Here is a 16080-nt window from a genome sequence, read left to right on the forward strand (position 1 = left end):
AAAAAATAACAAAAAAAATACTTATGTACTTTGTAAATGAGAAAAGTTTTCAAATCTTAGCATTATTCTAAAAAATACACAAAAACCATACACAACAATGAAATGAAAAATGACTAACAAAATGCAAAATATGTTTAAAACATAAAAAAAACAAAACAATGCTTATGTTAAACAAAAAATGTATGTATCTAAAAAAAATTGCATACATACACATGAAATATGCGTATTTGTATATGTGTATGATTTACGTAAATAATATCCGTTTTATGGATTATTTTTGGCAAAGAACAAGCTGGAGATCATAGAACATATTTATTTGTATTATTACACTTAAAATTAATATTAATTCAATCAATATTTTAGACGTTAAATATATATATAAATATATATTTATATATGTATACATTATTTTGTGCTGTTATTAAATTAGATAATGGGATATGATTTAAAAGCATTTTTTTCATTTCAATTTCAGATCACAGCAGTTTATATTTACCATATACAGATATAGACATGCATACAGACATATATAGATACATTAAGATATTCAAGTATGTATACATATATGTTATGTTACGTATTTTAATTGTTAGTTGAAGCCGTCAAAGTATTTGTAATTAATTATTTCTGTTTATTTATGTTTGAATATGAAAAGCTAACAGAAATAAAGAAAAACTCGATATAAACAAATCCCAGAAAAATAAATGAATCAAAATAAATTTGAAAACAAACGCTAAAGATAAAAGAAACAAAATCCTAAACATAAGTTTTATTTTTACGCTTGGTGTGTAGGCTGATGGCGGGATTCATTTAAATATTGACTGACATTTGAATGGTGGCCAGTGTGTACACAATGAAGTTTGTGTGCTTATCTGGTCACATGCAACTCTGCATTATGTTTTTGACAGTGTGACCACCGAAGTGCACTGGCGTCATACCATAAAATAGCAGCTCGACCAAGCACATTGATTTAGGTATATTCTGAAATGAAATTTGCGGTCACACTGCAGCCAACAAAACATTCATATAAATAATAATAAAGCGCAGCGCACGGCCCTGAGGCGTCGCCAAAACAACGTCAACGCAATGGGTTTTCCGCGTATTCTGAGCAAAAATAACAAGATATATACGAAACTGGGCGAGTTCTGTTTGTCGGGCGACAGTTTCTGGATTGTCTGCCACACTTGCCAGGAAGAGTTGCAAACGCAGGACGCCTTCTGGAAGCACATACAAGATGAGCACAACTTTCTGCATGGGGTTGCCAAGGTAAGTCCTCTGCAGTCCAACTCGATGCGCACAATTGCAGCGCCAGAATGGTGCGACAAGTTAAAAATTGCTAATGTTCAGCCATGGCTGAAAATGCGAATTGTTTTGGCGCCCAAAATCCAAACAACTAATGTCGATTTGTCTTTGACAGGAGCACAGTCGTACCTCTAGCTATTGCTTGACGGAAGTGGAGGCAGCGGCGGCCACCAGCGGTGCCACAACGTCGCAGGCGGGGCCGGGCAGTGTGACAGCGGTGTCGGTACCGTTGGCGCTGTACCATTGTGCCACCAAATACAGTGAGGAGGAGCAACGTGAGGTGGCAGCCGCTGTGGAGATGCATGAGGCACAACAACAGCAGCAGCAACAACAACAGCAGCAGCAACATCAACAGCAGCAACATCTGCAGCAGCAGCATCGCGAGGCCAAAGACTTGGCTGAGCTGCACGCTGTGGCAGCAGCAGCAGCGGCTGCCGCCGCCGGCGGCGATGGCAGCTCGCGCAACAGCAATAGCAATAATAATAACAACAACGGCAGCAGCGGCATCGATATCAAAGTGGAGCCCAGCAGTCTGGTCACGCTGACAACCGAAATGCAGGCAGCTGCTGCTGCAGCAGCGGCGGCGGCAGCCAACAGCACCACTATCTACCATCTGTCGCAAGTGGTGCCAGCGCCGCCGCCACCGCCGCCCACACCGAATTTCGTCAATGTAGGCACCTCCACCAATGCCACCAGCAACAGCAGCAGCAGCAACAACAACATCATCAACAACAACAGCAGTAGCGGCAACACTGTCTGCTCAACGCCCCCGCATGCCGTTCAACTTGCTGGTCCCGTTCCCTTGCCCGTTCCCGTTGCCAGCAGCAATATCGTGATGCAACAGGCATGCAACACGCTGGGCATGCCGCTGCTTACGACGCAAACGGACCTTGCCCCCAAAGACTCGAACAGCACAACGGCGAGTGCCAGCAGTGCGGTGTCCTCGGATGACGGCGAGCGTTGGTACATCTGCGATTATGGTGCCTGTGGCTTGAAATTTAAGTACAAGTCGCGCATGGAACTGCATCGCGTGGTGCATAGTAAGGAGCGGCGTTTCAACTGTGATATGTGCAGCGCCTCCTTCAAGCAGTCGTGTAATTTGTCCACGCATCGCAAAAAGAAGCACGCGCTTAGGGGCATCAAAAGCGATCTGTTGCCGCAGCGCTTCTAGGCAGCGCTTCCTATCAGTGCAATCAATGTGCAGTGTGGTTAGTGTGTAGTTGTCATCTCTTCCCGCATCCCCAAATCCTCAATCTTGAAATCCCCAATTCCCGACTCCTTTTGTACGCGTTTATTTCTAAATTAAGCCACAGAGTTATGAATATCGATTTAAGTTTAGCATACAACTATACTATACTATATAGATAGTACTGCACAAGCACTCACGTACGTCTATAGTTATAGATATGTGTAAAGTTTATCCCCCATCCCTCTCCCAATAGACGCTAGGCAGTATGTAAAGTGAGGTTATGTTAACCTCAACGGGCAATTAGCTGGGCCTGCGAATTGGTTTGACGTACTTAAGCCGATTTCAGACTATGCTACAATATACAATATATATATACATATATACATACATATGTTACGATCTAGATGTACATTCAATTTTTATGTAGTAGTTAAGATGATTTTTGCGGGGAAGCAATTTAAAGTTAAGTTAAGTCACCATTCTACTTTAAGCAGCCATCTTGAAAGTGAAAAACAAAAGATAACCAGTTTTAAAACCAATAGTCAGTTGTTAGCAATTGCTTAGTACATAAATGCATATAGAAAAAACATATATAATTATATAACAAAACGATCGATCAATCCAACAACAAGAATAAATACCTTTCTGATTGTTCAATAATTTCCTGCTTTGTTTTTCTTCTTTTCCACTCTTATACAGAAAAATTGCAAATTCCCATGGAAATTAAATTCCTTATATATAAAATGAGGGGTTTGTGTCCAAGTTATGACGACATGAATGAATGCTATAAAATCTAAGCAAGTCTAAAAAAAGGTGACGCCATAATATTGTACGGTTCGTGGTTTCGCTAAGGATTCTGTACCGTCAAGCCACTAACCACTAACCATACAATACATAGATGCGTCAAATTGACGATTCCAAAGGAAGTCTACAAGCTACGAATGGTTTTGGAATTTTTTTTTCTGTTTTATTTTCTTATCTGATAATTGCAAACCAAAAAATGAAATGAATGAATGAATTTACATATGTATATATTTTATCTTAAAACAGAACAAGTTCCTAAAATCAATCTTAGCTCTAAATATAGTGCTCATCCAAAGCCTTTAGAACAACCTTTTCAGTTTATGTTTTTTTTCACTGTAAAGATGGTGGCACGTGACATCTGTCAGAGAATTACCAATTATATTTTATATTACGTATTGAATTGAGGGTTTATAAATGAAAAACATATACCACATTGCTTTATAAAAATAAGCTTATTTCCTAACTTTTTTCTCTGGTATTCCGCTTTTTTTAGCTTTTTGTTTTCGCTGATCCAGCTTTTTTTGCTTAAAAAAAAAATGACACTACTGATGGTTAGTGATGATACGTTTTGGTTGTATGACTTGACGCCACGGTTGCCATTCCAAAAAAATTTTTTGTACAAAAATTTTGAAAAAATACGTTTTGGTTGTATGACTTGACGCCACGGTTGCCATTCCAAAAAAATTTTGTGTACAAAAATTTTGAAAAAATGCACCAATTTTACCAAAAATGTACCACAATTTTTTTCTCGGTATTTTTTAATACTATATTTTGTTAACTTTTTTTAAATTATCTTTTATTATTTTATATTTAATTTTTTTTAGTATAGTATTTACTATATAAAAGAAAACAAAAGCAATTAATCAATTATACTTTTCAAACATAAAGAAAACAAAAACAGAACTTTCACTTGAATATTAATAAATCAAATTTTAAACTATCTTAATTAATTTTTAAAAATGAACAATCTTTTGTAGACCAAACATAGTGAAGGTCTTTACAATCAATCAATTCCTTGCAATACATTTTTTTATTTAGTGTCATAAATACTAATTTATTTGGTAATTTAGTTTTCATTAACGAAATTTCAAAAAACTTTCGCTCTGCAGCACCAGAGCTGTGTGGCAACGAAGTCAAGTTGTTTATGAGTTCCTGAACAGCGCGCTGTTCGTCAACACCGTTTTTTTACTTTCAATGTCCGTCTAAAATTTACGAATAACATTTTCTTTTCCCTGATTTAAAGAAAGTCGAAGTTAGTTCTATTGGGATATTATATCATCAGGATCACCATTGTATAAATTTTCAAAGGTTCTCATTAGAGGTACTATGCCAAGTTTTTCTTCGCTTAGAAATTTGGCTGAATCACAAATTGTGATTCACAATATATAACTGTTTACGTAGTGATGGACCTTACATTGGCGCATACATATTTTCTCAATTGACACGCAACATCGCAAATCGACTGTATGCGATATTTTCCAGTGCTAGTCATGGTTCAATTTCTAACTGATACAAAATTTATGTCTGGTGGAACAAAGCCATTTGTTAAAAAAAAATGTGTGAACATAAAATTTTATGAAAAATTTAAATACTAGACTAACCATATTGAAAATGTACAAATATGAAAAAAAGTTATCCAATGTACCAACGCATAAAAAATGTACCAGTTTTGGTACATTTGTACCAAAAGTGGCAAGCGTGCTTGACGCATCTATATTGTATGTATTGTATGGTTAGTGGTTCGGGCGAATCTAAAAAATTAAAATAAATGCGAACCATCTGCTTTGCACAAATTTTATAGCTTGTAATATAAATTAGCGGACAATTCGTTGAGTACGCTTCAAAACCTCTACGAATAATTAGTGGGAATTGCGAAATAATTTCCCAAAAGTCATATTTAGGCAATTATACAATATCGATTGATATTAATCGTTTAGTTTTGTTGTCGATTATTTTTTAAATTTGAGTCACCAAAATACTTAACTAAACTGTTTGGTATTGATATGAACTTTAATTTGAACTATTATAAGGTTCGAATTTAAGTGAATAATGACGCATGAAATCATCATCAATAACACTTCCCCGACTTCACTCAGCTTCCCATTGTTTGCTTTGAGAAACTGTACCAACTTTATCTCATTGGCACGTGTCGAGAAAAATTAATAATTGTAACACTGGCACGTCTGTGCCTTTTGGTTTTCTCTTTGATAATGATTTATTCCAAAAAATCTAAGCATGATCTTAGCCTAAGTAACATACATACATAATAAGAAAAGCACGCGGCGAAGCCGTCGATGCCGGCAGCGAAGCGGCTGCATAACTATGTATTACGTTTTACATTACATACTCTAAGAATATGCGACAAAGCATATTAGCGAGAGAGAGAGAGAGAGAGAGAGAGTCTTATGTGCATATATGTATGCATGCACTCGAGTCAGAATGTAAAGCGACAAAGTATTGCTGTTTAACTGTAACGAAGTGTCGCTGCTTAACTCGAGATATGCGCATACTATGTAAAGCAACAAAGTGTTGCTGTTTAATTGTTTGCATTGCTGCAACAAAGTGTTGCTGCTTATAACTGTTTATATTCGGTACAGTGTTCTCCCAGTATATGCACATACTACAGTTTTAGGGGAAGATCAAGGAGTGAGTTGTATTATGAAGATAAGAAAAATAACATCAACGTGGATAAGAAACCGCAATGGCTCACCCAAAAAAGTTAGGCAGCACTTGAAGTGGTTTTTAATATCGATGCTTTCGACATTATACTTGGATGCGGCTGTTGACTGCTCCAATCCGGTGATCCAAATCCCTTTCGCACCTTTGCTGTATATTTGATATTGCTGATGTTGTGCTAAGCCTTCATGTGAGTAATGTTATGAAATGCCCTTAGAAATGCCTTTTTAAAGAGATCGAAGTGAACTCGGAAACGTTGTTGGACAGAGGATGACATTGCGCACATAGCTCAAAAAATCACCTCACAGATTTTGTCTTGCACTTGTCCAGGCTTTTGCTACGCAGCGCGTCAGCTTCTCACTCTAGTGATCAGAGCGGAATCATGGCTCCAAGATGATTGCAAGATTGTCTTCCCAAGGGCTATGCTTAGTTTCCTCAATTTAGGAGTGAAAAATATTTCATTGACATGAATTTAATGTAAAACAACTCCAATTTTTTAGTTTATTTAAAACAAGTAAGAAAGCTACAGTCGAATGTGCTCGACTGTGAGATACCCATTTTTGATAAAATTAAAATATTGCGGTATTATTCTCAAAATACGAGGGTTGCTATTTAAGTTTCTGGCCTAGGTCACTTCTAGCCATTTTAGGACCAATTGGCTATTTCCCAAAAAAAGTTTGGACTTTTATCGATAAAAGCTCCATACAACTTTTTCATGTGCGACCACGTTTGATATCGATAAACGATTAACCAAAAACTTACCTCGGCAGAAAAATCGAATTTACTCGTGACCACTTTCGAGCAAAAATTTTTTACAACTTTCGACTTGGATTATTACGACAAGAGTGGACCGATGAACTTAAATCTTTGTAAGGCGATGAAGTGCCATCCTATAGCCCTGTGAAAAACTGGTTTAATGGATTCTATCGTGGCCGATGCTCGCTGGAAGACGAAGGTTGTGAAGGTCATCCAAAAACAGACGTTGTGCCAGAAAACATTGATGCCGTGCGTGAACTGATAATGCTAGATCGTCATGTGACATATCGTGAGATACAGGCATCCTTTGACATTTCTTCCACCAGAATACATTCGATATTGCATAAACACCTGGTCGTAAAAAAGGATTGTTCTCGTTGGATCCCGCACAATTTAACAATTGCTCAAAAAAAGGCTTGTGTGGATTGGTTCAAAGAAATTTTGAAAAAATACATTCCCTGTGCTTCAAAAGACATTTATAAGATCGTCACAGGTGACGAATCATGGATCTATGGTTATGAACCAAAAACAAAACAGCAATCGACTGTGTGGGTCTTTGAAGGCGAGCCAAATCCAACGAACCTTGTTCGTGGAGGAAGCACTATTCAGCAAACGGTCGCCTGTTTCTTCGGTAGAACTGGTCATGTGGCGACTGTTTCGCTTGAGCAATGTAGAACGGTCAATTCTGAGTGGTACACCACAATTTGTTAGCCTGAAGTTCTTGTAGAAATTCGAAAAACGGACAAGAAAAGATGGATAATTCTGCAGTATGATAACGCGAACTCTCACACACCAGCTCAAACCCGCGCCTTTTTTTCCGGTCAAAATGTGGAATTTATGGGTCATCCGCCGTACAGCCCTGACTTGGCACCCAATGACTTCATTTTATTCCCGCACATCAAGGAAAAAAGGCGTGGTCATCGATTTTCGATGTCAGATGTAGCGGCGACTGAAGAGGTAAAATAAAACAACTAAGAAATACCATTGCAAGATCAGCTGTTTCAGGGACGCTTAGGAATTGCAATATCAGATGTAGCAGGGCTGCTTAGAGATTGCGAGATCAGCTGTTGCAGGGATGTTTTAGAAATTGCAATCCCAGCTGCAGCAGGGCTGCTTAGATATTGCAAGATCAGCTGTTGCAGGGATGTTTTAGAAATTGCAATCCCAGCTGCAGCAGGGCTGCTTAGAAATGGCAAGATCAGCTGCATCAGGGATGTTTCGAGGAATTACAAGAACAGCTGCATCAGGGATGCTTAGAAAAGCTGCAAGGTCAGCTGCATCAGAGATGATTAGGAAAGCTGTAATATCATCTGTTTTGCATTTCCTGTAACCTAGATGGAATGCACGTTAAGTGGCTCACATTCTTTTCGTTCGAAACCATCGTACAGTGCAGACGCGCATATAATCACGTTCCGTGGGAAAAGTTTTTTTGGTGCGGGCAAAGGCGGCAAGTGCTGAGTCGAGTTGGTTATTCAAAAAAATTATAAAAAAAAAAATCCTCGTAAGTTTCCGAATATTCGGATGTGACGGATTTAGTGAATTTATTTTTATACACAAATCAAAAAAATTTGTTTAGTGCGAAACGACGAGTGCGTACGCAAAAAAAATAGCGAAAAGAGACGGCCTAAGTGGAGTCCCTTTGCTGGCTGCTGAACGCCGGCGCAACTATTTTTTTTCAAATTTTTTTCTGTGTTGATCCCACTGGAAGTTGGCAGGTGAATATGGGAAAAATTTTTTGTTTTGTGTCCAGGGTATTTATTGTGGCCGTTTTAATAGGCAGTTCGTTGGCGGCCCACACCAAGTACCTCAGGAGCCCTCCATGCTAGGCTAGGAGGTTAGGATCGCCCCGAGTCCCCTTCAGTAAATTGCGAGAAAAACAAGATGGCCGCTTCGTTATTCTACCTAACCTAAAAGGTGGCAGAAATCCAATCTGTTCTGCCGGAAGACGAGCCGTAAGCATGGGCATAGAATTCTGAAGTTGCGAAGCCACAAGAGCCTGAGGCTGTTGAGCCGAAATCATCGTTGGAATATTTTTCCGAAAAAAAAGTTTTATGTTTTTTTTCCCTTCTTTTTGCCAAGCTTGCGGCGCTTTTCCCTTCAACTGGTATTCTCTTAACCTCAATCTGGTCGAATAATTAAACCCAATTAAAATATCTATTTTTAAATTATAGTGTTATTTAATTTTTATCCTTTAATTTTTTAGTTTTAATTGCCTTTCAAATAAAAAAAAATTGTTAATGTTAAATAATCTAAAGTGTATACCTAAAAAAAAAAAGAAAAGAAAATATGCAAGAAAAGTGAAGTGAAACGAGAAAACTGAATTGGTATGAATATAAAAGATTTTTTTTTTATTTTTCTTCTATTTTTTTTTTGAGTGAAAATTTCCTCTAAACAATTTGGCCATCAATTTATTTAAATTACCATTCTCGTACAAAGGTCAAATTCTATGAAATACTATGGTGACAAATTCTTTTACAGCAAACCTAAGCAGAGATCGATCTTTCGCCGATGGATATGCCGTGAGTGGTTTATTTGTACATTTATATAACATTTTTCATTATCTTATACGACATCTCTACTAATTGAACCAATCAAAACCGACCTAACAAGAATTTTATTTAAATAATTTATTAGAGCCAATTTTGATAATTAACGTAACGCAAATATATAATATCCCAAAATCCAACTCATTAACAATCATTTTGGTTTACGGTATGATTTCATAAGTTTTTTAATTTTTTTATATTCTTGCTGATTTTTTTGGTTCCACGCTTTCACTAACTCACAAATTATAAAAATTGTTAATTTAAATAAGTTTTATTAACACACAAACACATGTACCATAATCTTGTAATTTAGAATTTTTATTAACTTTAATTTTCACCCGCCTCGTTATTATAATAATCTTTGCTAATTTTAAGTATAGAATTATATATTGAATTAATTGAAATATTGGCTTACTTTCGCTCACTGACCAATACGTCCGGTTGAAAATTACCTAAACATTTCGCTTATATAACCAATCGGTTTGCTTGAAACTCCGAAACGGGAAATCATGTTAAAAATCATATTAATTTTAGTCAAAATTTTGTTTTCGCTTAGTATGAATTAAACTGAATCATGAAATTCTAATCTTTCTGTTTGAACTAAGCTGATGTCTACCCGGATGTAGGGTGTCGAAGGGATCACCAGAGCAATGCTCTAGCGGCCGGTGATCATAGGTAGGGTGGGCAACTCACAAGCACAACAACATCTGTGTCTTGTTAAAATTTTTAGTCTTCTCTCTGTCTGTCCGCAATTCTTCTTTTCCGAATTTATTTTTGAATTCTTCCGGTCTAGCTATCTGTTCCTTCTATTTGTCGCAAGCACGCTCAATTCTAGATTTAATAATAATAATGTGTGGTAAGTGATAGAGTCCGTCCAAGCAAGACCTCCACCCCCAAAGCCGACGAGCAGAAGCCGGATCCTATAGCGTGCTCCGCTAGAACAGACTCTCCGATCTTGGAACACTACGTATCGTTACACACTACACAGATGATGCTGTTAAAGCGTTCAAAAACCATGTTTTGGAGGTGCATCAATCAGAGTGGAAAAAGTGCTTCGACAATTAGTTTGAGTGCATTCAAAAGTATTATATATAAATCTTGCTGGAGAATACTGTGACAAACAATAAATCCATTTTTTTTTGATAAATATTCGCATTTTCATTATTAGGCCAGAAATATAAATAGCAACCCTCGCATACCGAAATAATATACCACAAAATACTAAATATATACCAAATAATATATATGGTATATTTATATGGTACTACTACTTCAAGACATACTATATAATGCAAAATATACCAAATCAACTAAAATCCCTAGTAAGTAGGCGTTTTTGCGCATACAAACTTTGATAACTTCGACCATTTTTATCTGATCGCAACCAAATTTTCAGAAATTACAATTACAATTACTACTATTATTATTGTATAATATATACCATAAATCGTCTAGCTTTAAAATTTTGCTTGCTATTCGATTTTTGTCGATTTGCAGGAGCGGAACTGGGCGTGGCAAAAATTTGAAACAAACTTGATCTGCGTGCAAACATAACAAATGATGACGAAAGGAGCTCTATCTCTTATACATAGTATCTGAGATCCAGAGTTTGTTTTCGACCGCTGGAAGAGAGATGGAAAAACATCGATATTCGGTGACATCGATGTTTTCGATGTTTTAAAGGGAAAACATAGATTATAATCGATTATCGAAGTGTAAAAACAATTTTTTTTTTTTGGTTAATTTCAACATTTATTTATAGGAGATCAGTAATTTCAGCATTTTTGTTTAAAAACAAAAGTTTATCAACAATTTTTGGCTTTAGACAGTTTTTGCGGTCACTTATAAGTTGTCCGGCTTTGCTGAACGCCCTCTCGGATGCAGTTGATGTGGCTGGCACGCAAAGTTACTGCTTTGCCGTAGCTTCCATTTCGTAAGGGCTCATTTATAAATTAAATCATTGGATTTTATATAAAATATCAAGAATTTAAATTTAAAATACCTTATAAAATGTTAATGGTTTGCAATCCTTCGAAGAGTTGGAAATCTCTAAGTATTGCCGCAGAGCTATAATAGAGTCTGCCCTGGCAAACTTCGTTTTTTCAGCAACTTTTTGACGCAAAAAGGTAAATTGCCGGTTGTCCGGCTGTAGTGTAGGTGGTGTTGGCGCATCGTGGTTAAATTTGGACATTTTATTATAAAGTTATATTTCAAGGGCCTTAGCTGCTTCGTCCGCATTTGTTTGGGAAAGAAAGCCGATCTTTATAAAACGTGGATCCAAAATGGTTGCATGTCAAGTCACTGTCCTTGTTTCGTAGTGGTTCAGGCGTTCAGGCGACATACGGTTTTTAAGGTATTGAAACGTTGTTTTTCCTTCATTCGTTATTATTTTTTTCCATGTCCGCCATTTTCTTGTTTAACTAACAAATCACGGGAATGACTATTGATATGGTCACCACCTTCTCATGCGAAGGCGACTTTATTGCATGCTCAAAAGGCTTCAATATTTTAATGAAGTCTTTCAGCATAAGAACTTCTTCTGCTCTCAATGGTTGTGGGGCCTTTGGAATACCTAAAAGCACTGTCGATATGTGGGTGTTAGTAGCTAATATGCGTTGCATCATATATAGAGCAGAGTTCCAACGGGGTCCAATGCTATCATTGTCATTATCTGTACTGATTTTTTGAGCAGAGGCATTGGAATATTGCTTAGAACTTTCAAGAAATTGGTTCATGTATGGTGAAACTGAAATGTCCTCAAATGCTGCATCAAATTACTGGTATTTCCAGATGTTTTGAGGACCTTTCCACATTGCGTACAACACGCGGTTTGATTTGTTCCCCTTCTTAAAAAAATTCCAAACTATTGAAATTTTTTCCTTGCGCTTGGGACTTGAAATGGAGTTTTCTTCGTTTTCCATGTTGCCCTACACATTCGATGTTACTGTAATAAAAAAAAATGTTAATTTATGAACTTATAACACATGTTCTACTAGATGTATGTATAAATATTTACAACGTTTATACATATATACAATTAATTATTCGCGGAATACGAATGGTAAAAAAAAATAAAACAACGATTTTATTTAATTTACTTGTAGACAAACTTTATTGGCATATATAAGAAAGCGGGCTACGCGTCTTAACTTCACAATATGCTGAGCTTTAACATGAAACTTCTTATTGCGATTTAAAGCTAACATATGTGTAATGTTTTAGTACTTTAATGCTGAGTCCTCAAGTTGCCAGTGGAAAATTTTAATTGACTTTGGACTTTTTAATGTGGCATGATTAAAAATGCAATAGGATATTTTTGTTTGTGACAATTGGTCGCCGTCGCCACAAGTTTATGTTTATAATGATCACTAAGATCATCACTAATCGAGGAGTTTAAAACCCAGACGTCTTATGAGGAATTGCTGCGAAGACTCTACAACTCTACCAACTGGAACGGAAGTCTACGTAAGTTTGTAGAAGAACTTGAACGCAAATCTTACATAGTTAGTAATAAGTTAGCATATTGCAATATTAAATAAAAATGTATTAAAAATAACTACCAAGAATGTAATAACTAGGAAACTACCTGACAGGATATACATGACCTTTCCAAGGCATGATATCACTACAATAAGCAAGTTAAAAGCTATTGCTCAAGCAGAAGGGATTTATGAATCTTATGAGAATCAGAATCACCCTAAAAGCGAAAACAATAATCGCAGAAATCAAAATAGATCTTATGCAAACTATTCAAATAATTTTCATTCAGATGATACGTCCAACTCTAAAACACAAAACAACCATTTAAACCAAAACCAAAATAATCAAAACCTCCACCAAGAATTTAATAAAAAGTTAAAAGAAGCTCAAAATCAAAACCCTTATAATTATTCGAGGGACACCTCAACAAGCCGTGGGCCTAACCCACCAGTGAAAAGACAAAGGGAAAGCCAAAGTGGCCAGTTCAAGATGGAACAAGGTGAAAATTTTCATCAAAGAGCCTCGGAACAAAATGCAGAGTAAACACAACATACATAAAAATTAAAATGAATGAAGTAAACCTAAAATGTATCATTGATACAGGATTCAATAAATCTTATAAAACAAAATATTTTCAGTTTTCCAACTTATAAAAACCCGATCAATGTTCAAACAATTAATGGCATTACTGAATTATCAGAAAATATACTTTTTGGTCCCAGTAGACTTTGCCCTATAAATCAAAAATTTCACATTCAAAAATTCTCTGAAAACGATGATATGTTATTAGGAAGGGATTATTTAAAAGTCAGTACATCTCAAATTGACTACGAAAATGGAACAGTTACATTAGGAAATTATAAATTCACATTTCAAAATGATGAAGAAAATTCTGAAGAAACTTATACAGAAAATCATTCAAATCCACCTTTAACCGAAGATAGACCCTTCAACTTCGCAATCGAAATGAACTAAAAGAGTGTAATGAGTTCAGATTAGAACATCTTAACACAGAAGAGGTAGAAAAATTAAAAAATGTTTTACATGAATTTTGCGATATTCAGTACCGGGAAAGTGACAATTTGATTTTCACTAGTACGATTAAGCATTCGATTCAAACAAAACACCAAGACCCAATATACAAAAGACCCTACAAATATCTACAGGCTTACGATCAAGAAGTCAATAAACAAATCAACGAAATGATAGAGCAGGGCATAATTACAAAATCTAAATCCCCTTACTGTTCACCCATCTGGATTGTTCCAAACAAAATGGACGTTTCAGGAAAACGAAAATTCCAATTAGTCATTGACTACTGAAATCTTAATGAAATAACCATTGATGACAAATTCCCCATACCAAATATAGATGAGATCTTAGACAAGTTAGGCAAATGCCAATACTTTACTACGATCGATCTTGCAAAGGGTTTCCATCAAATCCAAATGGATTCCGATTCAATTGCAAAAACAGTCTTTTCAACCAAGCATGGTCACTACGAATTTACTCTAATGCCCTTTGGGCTTAAAAATGCTCCAGCGATTTTCCAACGCTGCATGAGTAACCTACTTGAAGATCTGATCTTCAAGGATTGTCTAGTTTACTTAGATGATATCATCATTTAATCCACTTCATTGGAGGAGCACATATCATCCATTTCGAAAGTCTTCTCAAAACTTCGGGAAGCAAATTTGAAATTGCAATTGGACAAATGCGAATTCATGAAGAAGGAAACTGATTTCCTCGGGCATGTAATCACCACGCAAGGTATAAAACCAAATCCGAACAAGATTAAGGCAATTGTTGAATTCCCAATACCTAAGACACCAAAGGAAATCAAATCATTCCTAGGTCTATGCGGATTTTACCGCAAAGTTATGCCCAATTTCGCAAATATTGCAAAACCTATGACAAATAAATTAAAGAAAAACCAAACTATTCAGCTATAGAGAAAGAACTGTTAGCTATTGTGTGGGCAACTAAGTATTTCTGTTCTTACCTATTCGGTAGAAAATTCCAAATCCTAAGTGATCATAAACCATTAGTTTGGCTCAGTAATATTAAAGAACCAAATATGAAATTACAAAGACGGAAAATCCGATTAAATGAGTACGATTATCAAATCAAGTATTTACCCGGAAAAGAAAATAATGTAGCAGATGCACTTTCGCGTATAAAAATAGAAGAGAATTTCTTAGAAGATGCAATTAGCACAGGAGCAACTATACATAGCGCTCCAGAGGACAGTCAACACCACACACCTATAACCGAAAGACCTTTAAATTACTTTAACAGACAAATAGAATTTAAAAAAGGTGATGATAACAAAGTTGAAACAACTCACTATTTCCATAAACTTAACATTAAAATTTCTTATAAGGAAATGACTAATCAATACGCCAAAGATATGATAAAGGAATATCATTGCTTGAAAAAGAGTATTGTCTATTTTCACAATGAAATAGATTTTCCAATTATTCAAAGAGCTTATTTAGAAATAATAAGTCCGAATAATATAACTAAAATAATGAAAACAAGCTTGTAATTAATTGACTTACAAACTTTCGCAGAGTTTAAAGAATTAATTTTAAAAACACATAAAAAGTTGTTACATCCAGGAATAGAAAAAACAATAAATTGGTTTAAGGAAAAATATTAATACCCTGATTATCAGAAACTAATGCAAAACTTAATTAATGAATGTGAAATTTGCAACATAGCTAAAACTGAACATAGAAATACAAAACTCACGTTCGAAATAACACCCGAAGTACTTAATGTTATGTTAATAAATTTTTATGTGATAGATAAGAAACAATTTCTTTCTTGTATAGATATTTATTCAAAATTCACAATATTAGTTGAAGTCCAAAGTAGAGATTGTCTAGAAGCTAAAAGAGCTTTACTAAAAGTTTTCAATGAAATGGGAAAGCCCATAGAAATAAAAGCAGACAAAGACTCAGCATTTATTAGTGCAGCTTTGCAGATTTGGTTACAAGAAGAAAACATAAAAATTAACATAACTACAAGTAAAACAGGAATATCAGATATAGAAAGGTTTCACAAAACTATAAATGAAAAGTTAAGAATAATAGGAAGCGACGATAATGTAAAAAATAAAATAACAAAGTTTGAAACAATATTATACATTTATAATCATAAAACAAAACATAAAGCCACTAATAGAACCCCAGCAGATATTTTTATTTATGCAGGAACCCCTGAATATAACTCACAAGAGAATAAAATAAATCAAATAAATAACCTGAATAAAAACAAAAATGATTTTGAAGTAGATACACGATTTAGACAAGCTCCATTGGT

The 16080-nt window shown here is 35.6% G+C and overlaps 1 protein-coding gene and 1 long non-coding RNA gene across 2 annotated transcripts; both read left to right on the forward strand.

Annotated features, from left to right (window-relative positions):
* The first annotated feature begins 987 nt into the window (after positions 1-987).
* LOC132797766 (AT-rich binding protein) lies at positions 988-3142 on the forward strand. The gene is made up of 2 exons (XM_060809546.1): positions 988-1266; positions 1418-3142. The coding sequence occupies exons 1-2, from the start codon at positions 1087-1089 to the stop codon at positions 2471-2473; spliced, it is 1236 nt and encodes a 411-aa protein (XP_060665529.1). The 5' UTR covers positions 988-1086; the 3' UTR covers positions 2474-3142.
* Positions 3143-8107: 4965 nt separating this feature from the next.
* Positions 8108-8935, forward strand: LOC132797763 (uncharacterized). Its single transcript, XR_009633776.1, has 3 exons — positions 8108-8228; positions 8304-8442; positions 8504-8935. It is a non-coding gene; the product is annotated as an uncharacterized LOC132797763 (long non-coding RNA).
* Positions 8936-16080: the final 7145 nt, after the last annotated feature.

Source organism: Drosophila nasuta, unplaced genomic scaffold, assembly GCF_023558535.2.
Source record: "Drosophila nasuta strain 15112-1781.00 unplaced genomic scaffold, ASM2355853v1 ctg18_pilon, whole genome shotgun sequence".
Classification (NCBI taxonomy): domain Eukaryota; kingdom Metazoa; phylum Arthropoda; class Insecta; order Diptera; family Drosophilidae; genus Drosophila; species Drosophila nasuta.

What these genes read in the sequence shown, in the direction of transcription:
- LOC132797766 (XM_060809546.1), top strand. Translation starts at nt 1,087, where the DNA reads ATGGGTTTTCCGCGTATTCTGAGCAAAAATAACAAGATATATACGAAA. An exon ending in TTCTGCATGGGGTTGCCAAG is followed by an intron (nt 1,267 to 1,417) that starts GTAAGTCCTCTG and finishes TGTCTTTGACAG; the next exon opens with GAGCACAGTCGTACCTCTAG.